The sequence below is a fragment of the Pan troglodytes genome, chromosome 8 (assembly GCF_028858775.2).
Source record: "Pan troglodytes isolate AG18354 chromosome 8, NHGRI_mPanTro3-v2.0_pri, whole genome shotgun sequence".
NCBI classification, from domain to species: Eukaryota; Metazoa; Chordata; class Mammalia; order Primates; family Hominidae; genus Pan; species Pan troglodytes.
The window spans coordinates 75,054,979-75,064,653 of NC_072406.2; the positions used below are offsets into that span (position 1 = coordinate 75,054,979).

Here is a 9,675-nt window from a genome sequence, read left to right on the forward strand (position 1 = left end):
CCATTTTATAGATGAAAAATTTGAGCTTCAGTTAAGTAAGTGTGGACAACCATTAAGTGCAAGAGATCTGCATATTAATATAGTCTGTGTTCCATGGAGTCTATACTTACCACTAATTATACCTTAATAGAAGTAAAACCAATAAATAAAAGTCCATATTTGTAAATAAAGGGAGGGGAAGAATTTTACTCTCAAATATTTCTCACTTTAGAAAAAGACTGTATGAAATTTATTTATCAGCTTTGAAAGTACATTTAAATAACGTAACAATGGCATGGCAACCTCTAAAAATGAATCAGTCTTAACAATCCTTTCCTAAAGCAAATAACCACCCTCTTAACTAATGAAAGCTGGTTCACTATTTACAGATCTACCAGTGGTTCTCAAACTGAGCTAATAATCAAGAATTGCTTGGACGAGCGCCGTGGCTCACGCCTGTAATCCCAGCACTTTGGGAGGCCGAGGGGGGCGGATCACGAGCTCAGGAGATCGAGACCATTCTGGCTAACACGGTGAAACCCCGTCTCTACTAAATACACAGAAAAAAAAATTAGGCGGGTGTGATGGCGGGCATCTGTAGTCCCAGCTACTCCGGAGGCTGAGGCAGGAGAATGGCGTGAACCCGGGAGGCGGAGCTTGCAGTGAGCCGAGATCGCACCAGTGCACTCCAGCCTGGGCAACAGAGCCAGACTCCGTCTCAAAAAAATAATAATAATAATAATAATTGCCTGAGGAAGCATCTTAAATATAAATCATAGGGGCAACCCGCTGTGGTCCCCTTCCAAGCTGTGGAAGCTTTGTTATTTCGCTCTTCACGATAAACCTTGTTACCCCTCAAAACAAACAAACAAACAAACAAAAAAAAACCACACACAAAAAAATAGGCTTCACTCCAGTTCTTCTGAATCAAAATCTCTGAGGTGTGACCCCAAGATCTTTATTTTTTAAGCTCTCCAGGGGGTTCTGATGAGTAGGGTTCAGAACTTTTGTTCCCTTAACACCGGCATTCTACAAATGAATAAATTGAGGCCCTAAAAGGGTAGGATTTGCCTAACGACACACAGCTTGTAAGTACACACAGTAGGCTGGAACAACAATATCCTGACTCTCGTTTGGTGCTTTTACACCAATTCAAGCTGCTGTTTTTGGTAAGACTGTACTTATTTCTGCTCTGCTGCTCATGCTTTGCTGGGTACTTAGTATTCACTATCCTACAACTTATTCCCTCATCTGCAATCTGGGAATAATAATAGTGCCTGCCTCTTAAGAGTTGCTGCAAGGATTAAATAGTATAACATTCATTATATAATGCACTTAACACAGTGCCTGGCATATTGTGAGTACTCATTAGCCAGGTTATGTAATCCACTTTAAAAAATATGCCTATTTTAACTGGAGAGGATTCACTGAACCACTCCAATTACAAAATGTACAAGAAACCCATGTTCAGCTTTGGAATCCAAAAAGACTTTAAACTCAGGGTTAAGTTTAAAGTCATAGTATCTAATGTCTTGCTTTTCTAGTCATTTACTTATGCCAAAAGTTAGTTCACGCCACGGAGAAGGATGCCTCTGTGTAGTGAAACAATTTCACAATTACTGATTGAACTGACTGTTGCACACCACTGTTTCTCCTAGGATGCCTCAGAACCATCTAGTAACTCCATCTCTGGGTGACGACAGGGAATCTGCATTTATAAAAGCCCGCTCCCCCTTCTCAGGCAAACCAAGATTTGATAACCACTAGTATGTTCAGAATCCACGACCACTGTAAATGGCCTCTCAAGTCTCTCCAGCAAAAAGCTATACTGCTCTGTAACCAGAAGAGCAGCGTCATCAGGTCCTGATGCAAACAACAGCTGGGCCCAGCTGGGCCCAGCTGGGCCGAGTAACCTTGATGATCACAGACGACGGTCTGGACCCCCTCCCCTCCTAGGAAACACAAAATTATAAAAGCGCCCTCCTGCAATTCCCGTGGGAGACAGTGCTGCCTAGGCCGCTATGAGGAGCTAAGGCTGACTCAACAGCCTCCTTCCCAGGGGCAAGGCCAAAGGAAGGCGACCCTGCATGGCTAACCAGGCCCCAGCGCGGCGCCAGAAGGTTAACGACCCTCCCTGCCCCTTTCCTTATGAAGGCCAAGAGCCTCCACTACTCCGCGGGCCAGCTGACGGAAGTGCGTCACTCCACCCTGCGGGGAGTGCCGGGAGTTGTAGTCAAGTGGCTACTACTCTTCCACCCCGATTCATCTTTTCTAAAACAAGTAAAACACCTCTGCATCCTGAAAAAGATCGCTTTATGCCCAACATGTGTAATAGTTCCTCTATTTTCCAATCAACAAACTGAACTATCTCAGCGCTCAAGCGGAAGGCCGGACTACAAGTCCCGGCATGCTCCGCAGGGTCCCCGGGCGCCCGGCCACCGTCGTAGGTGCGGGCCGCATGAATGGAGCGCCGGGCGTAAGGCAAAGCCTGGCACCGTCTGCGCGGCCGGTATCTGCTCCCGGAGCGTGAGTGCGGGGTGTGGGGCGTGCGCGTGCGCGCTCAGAGGGGGCTCAAGGCGAGCGCGCCGGGCAGTTGCGGGCGCGTGGCTGCTGAGGTTGGCGGCGGTGCCGCGCGCCCGACGGGCCGGTGGTTGCGGGGCCTCCCGCCTCGACCCGGGCTGGGGGCAGCCGTGGCGGCCGCCGGGGACCGCAAGGGGCGGAGGAAAGGAGGGGGCCGGTCCCGGCACGCGGAGGAGCAGCCGACCATGCCCCGAGACAACATGGCCTCCTTGATCCAACGGATCGCCCGCCAGGCTTGCCTCACCTTCCGGGGCAGCGGGGGCGGCCGCGGCGCTTCCGATCGCGACGCGGCTTCTGGCCCGGAGGCGCCGATGCAGCCGGGCTTCCCCGAGAACCTGAGCAAGCTGAAGAGCCTCCTGACCCAGCTCCGCGCCGAGGACTTGAACATCGCCCCGCGCAAGGCCACACTGCAGCCGCTGCCGCCCAACCTGCCGCCAGTCACCTACATGCACATCTACGAGACGGACGGCTTCAGCCTGGGCGTGTTCCTGCTCAAGAGCGGCACGTCCATCCCGCTGCACGACCACCCGGGCATGCACGGCATGCTCAAGGTGCTATACGGCACCGTGCGCATCAGCTGCATGGACAAGCTAGACGCGGGCGGCGGGCAACGGCCGCGGGCCTTGCCGCCCGAGCAGCAGTTCGAGCCGCCGCTGCAGCCCCGGGAGCGAGAAGCCGTGCGGCCGGGCGTGCTGCGTTCGCGGGCCGAGTACACCGAGGCCAGCGGCCCCTGCATCCTCACACCGCACCGGGACAACCTGCACCAGATCGACGCCGTGGAAGGGCCTGCCGCCTTCCTGGACATCCTGGCCCCGCCCTACGACCCGGACGATGGCCGGGACTGCCACTATTACCGGGTGCTGGAGCCGGTCAGGCCCAAGGAGGCCTCCAGCTCGGCCTGTGACCTGCCTCGAGAGGTGTGGCTCCTGGAGACCCCACAGGCCGATGACTTCTGGTGCGAGGGAGAACCCTATCCAGGTCCCAAGGTCTTCCCTTGAAGCCACCGGCGCCCAGGAGCGGTGGGCCGAAGACGTGCCCTACCCTACCACAAGGGCTTGTGTCTCTACCCCCTAGCCTGGGCGTTGGATCTACTGGAATGAGCAGCAGCCGCTTCCTCGGCAGCCTTGGGAAGCACGGGCGACTGGACAGCAGCCGCCGGGCACGGTTATGGGGGCGGGGTGGGCGGGGAGGCTAGATTGTTTCCTGGTACTGTCACTGCCACTGGGGCTTTGATTTGGAGGAATGGGGCAGGGGACTATCTGAAGCGCTTCCATCCTAAAGCCATAATGAAAATATCTTTCTCTCTTCCCCATTCTATACAAAATACTAAGTGGTTTTCTTGCTCCCACTCCCTACCCCTTAGTTAAATAGGGTTTATTTTCCACTCATGCCCTTATGCCTTTTTTTCTTATAGTTTTTTAACTTATTGACTGTGCATGACCCAGTGGTTTGAATTGTTTTTAGTTCAAGTCATTGGTAAAAACTAGGTTTAAGGAGATGAGCTACTGTTTAAAGTGAGCTGGCCTGCCTAATTAATTCCTTGTGAAAACTAAATGATTTTTTCAGTTTGGGGATCATTCTCACAACATAACTATGCATGTAGAGGACAAGATTTATTTTCTTTCCTCCCTTTGCCCAGTAGCCACATCTGGTTTACTCAGGCAGCATCTACTAAGAAATTCAGCACCTGCATATCTCTGTGACATGGTCACTTAGAGCTTATCTTCCCTATGAATCTCCAGATCTGTGAGTTGAGCAGATTTCATGTTGCAGATTCACCTTTAATGCAAAGACTGTATTATCCTCACATGACTTTTTTTCTTGTCTTACTGTACCTTAAAAGGTGATAGAGTAATTCTGTATTTTCTAACAGGAAGATTCAAAGGAGCTGAATGTGTTATGCTTCCAAACAACTGAATGTAAAACACTCCTAGCCAGCTGTTGCATTCCCTATATTTATTTACTTCCAATATTTTACTGTAAAAGTAGGGAGAAATATTATGTTGATAGCTGTTTCATATTCTCTCAGGAACTTTAATGTTCCCGACTCGGGTGATTCCAGCTGTGTTGCTGGCAGTGTTGTCTCAACCCTCTCCCTAAAATGACTGAGCGCTGGGTTCATCTAATGTGGTTTTCTGTAGGAAGAGATAGAAGGCACAGAAGATCACAGCTAGAGAATTGAGAATTAACTATACTACTAGCCATTTTAGGGCACCAAAACTTGGGATTAAACACTTCCTACTTCCCACTCCCAACTCCTGAAATGAAGTCTTGCTATCTGTGACTAGTTTTATTTTTGTGCTTTTAATAGTCCGAGCAGTCTTACCTTGTTTACACATGTATTGACACCATTTGCTTCAGGCCATGGAGCACTGTTTCTCCCTTTTTACTATTTATAGGATTCCTTTTTTTCACAAGACTTTTAATAAAAACAAATTGTAGGAATAAACACATTAAAATTTGCCCAGCTGTCGTCTAAGCCCTCTTGATTGACTTGCCCAAGTGGCAATAGAGTTCTAATATCTATAATAAAGGGAGATTTGCTATTATTGGTGGAATGTTGACCCCGTATGTAGAGAAACAGTACGTGCCTTTGCCTCTTTATGCACACAGAGACCCAGGGTGAGGGAGTATTTGTTCCCAGTTTTTAAGATAGTATAAAAAAGCAAATACTTGGTGAGTGATTTAAAAATAAAACCGAAACAAAACACAAAAAGATATTCCACAGGACATGCCACTTTATTATAAAACCTGACACAGGCATAGTACCAAGTATTTCCTGCATTGTTGCTAAAATTGTTTTATTGTAGCTCCACATTCTGGTGTAGTTTAAAATGCCTTTGGGGGCAGTTTGAAGCAGTTCTTCATGCCACTTAGTTTGAAAATAAAATTCTAGATATGCAAATGATTTTCTTAGAAAACTTCACAAAATAAAAGATCTTGTTTTTTTTTCCATAGCACAGTAATGAATGTGGTTATCAATCACATACTTTTTTGGATTATATTGTAGCAAAAAGTTGATTAGCTTACCAAGATTATTAATAGCAATGTATGTGTTATAATACAACTTAGTACATTAAAGCTACGAAAACTCATCCTGGCTGTAGGATAGTAATAAAGGAAGAATTATGACTTCATTATGAAAAAAAGTTTTAAAGTTTTCAATTACGAGCAATTTGGAAGAAAAAACCTAAGGTGCTTTTCAAAAGAGTAACTGAAATTGTTGCAGGCCAAAACAGCAATACGATATCTCAGATTTAGTTCAATAAGAACAGTGAAACTTTTGGTTCACTAATAAATTCTGAGTAAATTAGTGGTGAAGACAAAATATAACTTGTTTTAGTGAGCCACTGAGGAAAGAATATGCTTATTACAAAGACAAAATGTGGTGCAGAAACTATCTTGCACCTGTGTGCATAAACTGTTAGTCGTGACTGACTTGGTGTGTTGCTATTGTGTTTCTATATACTCCGTCCAATATAGATAATGTTTTAATAACAACTGTGGGATAAAAGTTATCTTCCCCTTGGAAAGACTAATGAGCACAATGATATTAATCACTTTTATGGTGAATAATAAATGCAATAATTGCCTCATGGGTGAGAAATTGTCTGTCTAAATGCTTCTGAAGCTTTTAAAGTATCTGGTTCTGTCACTGGCCAGTTATATCAATGCAGAGTATTGTGTACCTACTTACTATTTTATGAGAATTGATTTTTACTAAGCCTGATTTGAATGGGTTGCATTTACACCAACTGCTATTTATTAATGAAAGTGGTAGCCTGCTTTTAAAGTAATATGTGTTTTGGCAACAAGAGAGGGTTTTCTGAGCTTTTAACACCAGTAACCCTGAACTTCTTCCAAAATCCACACCTTTTATTCCCCCTTTTCCTTGTCTCCTTGTAGGTGCCTCAGTCCTGGCATCTCGGGAGGACTCTGCCATTACTCATCTGTTACTGATTCTGAATCTTGTGCTCTAGCTCTACAGCCCAGTGAAGAAGCAATATATCTTTAATTCAGGGCTTGCCTCTTGCTTTCCAACTCTAACCTGAGAGCAGTGCTACTTTTGTAATTGCAGGTCTAAATAACTTAAGCGTATATACAGAAGCCAATCACTGATCACTTCCATTGCAATGAGGCATCTGTTGTCAAAGAAGGAAACCATTTGTCAAGTCCCTTATAGATATTGAATCTTCAAACTCAAATCTGGGGATGTTTACATTTCTGGATTAAAATCAGTGTACTTGTAATCCCAGCACTTTGGGAGGCTGAGGCAGGCAGATCACCTGAGGTCAGGAGTTCGAGACCGGCCTGGCCAACATGGCGAAACCCCATCTCTACTAAAAGTACAAAAATTAGTCGGGCATGGTAGTGGGCGCCTGTAATCCCAGCTACCTAGAAGGCTGAGGCAGGAGAATCGCTTGAATCTGGGAGGTGGAGGTTGCAGTTAGCCAAGATCATGCCACTGCACTCCAGCCTGGGTGACAAGAGCGAGACTGCATCTCAAAAAAGAAAGGAAAAAAAAATCAGTGTACTTACGGAAAATGAAGACATGTTTCAAATTGTTTAGAGATAATTCTTACTTGATTATTGCAAGACAGATAGGGAAAACCTTACCTGCTCTGATGTCTACAGTTTGATTACCATTAAAGGTTCACAGTATATACTGTAAGATTATGTTGTACTAAAATCTAGTGGCCTTCTGCAGATTTCTAAAGCCCAAGTAATATACACTTAAAAATAGTTTATTTCCTTGAGAGTGAGCTTTGAAACAGCTTGAAGGAAAACACATCTGAAGCTAATGTCTAATTGGACTATTTTGCTGTAACAGAAAAAAGCTTACTTTGTATTTAACCTAAGGAAAATAAGATAGTACTATACAAGAAAACAAAAATACTTTCATTCTGGAAGGAAAGAGTTTTAGGACTTATTTTCTTTCCTTATTTTTTGTTTTGTTTTCCTGTAGAATTTGTTTAGTTTTAGCTTCTGCTGGCAGCATTTTGGGGATTTGTGTTAATGCTGACCGCTCTTCCCCCCGCCCCCCCCCCCACACACAAAAGTGGTATTAAGTGGTTAAAATGTCACTGCAGCCATTTTTAATATATATGAAACAATTTGCCTTAATCTTATTAGCAGCTGGGATAATGAAATTAAATAGCCAGGTTTATGAAAACTTGTAAGCCTTATGTAGGTATTATCAACCCATTTTTAATATGAATTGAAATATCTCAAAAGCACTACGAATCTTTAAGGAATTCTTCTCCAAAAGTGTATGTACAAGATTAGAAGAAGACATTTTTCTATGCTTTATTTCTTGAGCAATGTAAAAAATGAGACGTGCAAGAAGCACCCTGAACATTTTAAGCAGAGAGCAAAATTGGATTAAAGATATTGACCTCACATGTTGAAATCTACTAGTAAAAGCCACAAAGTTGGCTCTGAGAAAATGCTGAGGTGTGGTGTTCCTTATGGTATGTGTGTTAATGCTACCTCACCAAGCCCACGTCAGGGTGAAAGTGATTATGTAACCAATTTTGCTGTCATCAAAGTATCTTCTATTTTATTTTTGAGATGACTTTTAGTCTACTGCTTCGTAAGTAATTGTTAAGATTATCTTGATTGAAAATCCTCTAAAATTAGAATTTGGCAAGACAAATATATCTTACAAAATTTGGGTATACTATATTTTAATATAATGAAATCTTGGTAGGAGGGAAGTATTCTTTAAAATCACGTAATTATCAAAATGTGGCATTGTCTTATACTTACCAAAGTTGGACAAGCAAGGATGATATTACGCCAACAAGCTGGGAAATAGGAACTAATGGGAAAACACCAGTCACTAAAAAAATATGAAACAAGTTCTGAAAACTCTTGTTTCGTAGTAATAGAATAGAGAGATTCTACATCCTTGAAATAGGGATGGAGAAGAGATACAGAAGAAAGGCATTCATTCCCTCCACAAATTGGATCTCAAATTCTAGTGCTGGTAAGGGCAAAAGGTGGTTTCCAGAGTAGCTGTAACCATCTGTTATTCTGAAATACAGGTTGAGTCTGAGGGAGTCTTAACAGTGCTGAAGGGCAAATAGTCAAAGGGATTTTCAGATGTCAGCTAAACAGTGGACGCTGCAGCAACATGTTACATTTGTGTAAGGATCCAGAAGTGGGTGAACTTAAATGATTTTTAGGCCCAGATTTTACAGTAAAGATGATAACTTCACAAAGGCATCGTCTGTTTACTTTGTGGCTAAATTAACTAATTTTTGGTGAATTTATATTTTAAAACCACTACAAAAGACTTGCAGTGAAATGAACCCTACAGTATATTCTTTGCAAACCTTTATCCAGTACCATGGAGGACTATATTGGCCTATTTAGTTTAGATTATCTTTGAGATTTTCTTGAGGCACCTATCTTATCTAATGAGCTGAGTACTTTGATCGTCACTTCTAGACCCACCAAACCTTTGGCAGATCAATGATTCTATCAAATAGGGGTAATCAATTGGGAAGTGAAGGTTGGAGAGAAATGAGTCCTGGGGTAATTCCTTTGACAACCCATTCATGCTGTCATCAGCAGCGTCTGGGGGCATTTTCGATCTGAAGAGATGATAGCGCTTTTCAAAAAGTTTTCTGTGGTCATGAGACTAATCCTGGAAGCTGAAAGTCATTTCCAGCTTGACCACGCCACCACACTTTCCACAAAGCCACATCTCGTCTGAGTTCTAGACCCTGGTCAGGGTTCTGAAAGCGGCTGTAAATGTGTAGTCTCCGAGTGGGCACTTGTTTGTAAGTATTTATTTTCCGGAGCCCACTCAGGAGCAGAGAGAAGCTATAGGCTGTTAGAGACAACGGAACAATGAGTCAAAACAACGCCTCCCCACTTTTACACTAATGCATGGGGGAAATCCCCAGAACACTAGTGTTTGATTATGAATGGAGCCTGCTTTGGGGTTGGTGTCCACAGGCTAGCAAAGAAGACCTGGAGACCACGGTTTGGTCAAAGCATTTTCACTGGTGCTTAGTGCTGTTTTTAAAAAATATTCCCACAGAGACTGAATGACTGTTTAATTCCCACCCAGTTTAAGTATTTCAGAAATGATTTCTGCAACAAAAA

At 43.9% G+C, this 9,675-nt stretch overlaps 1 protein-coding gene across 1 annotated transcript; it reads left to right on the forward strand.

Moving 5' to 3' along the window:
* The first annotated feature begins 2,767 nt into the window (after positions 1-2,767).
* On the forward strand, positions 2,768-5,022 carry ADO (2-aminoethanethiol dioxygenase). Its single transcript, NM_001289425.1, is given in 1 exon segment — positions 2,768-5,022. A coding segment is annotated over 1 exon segment (687 nt). The 5' UTR covers positions 2,768-2,870; the 3' UTR covers positions 3,558-5,022.
* The last annotated feature ends 4,653 nt before the right edge of the window (positions 5,023-9,675 follow it).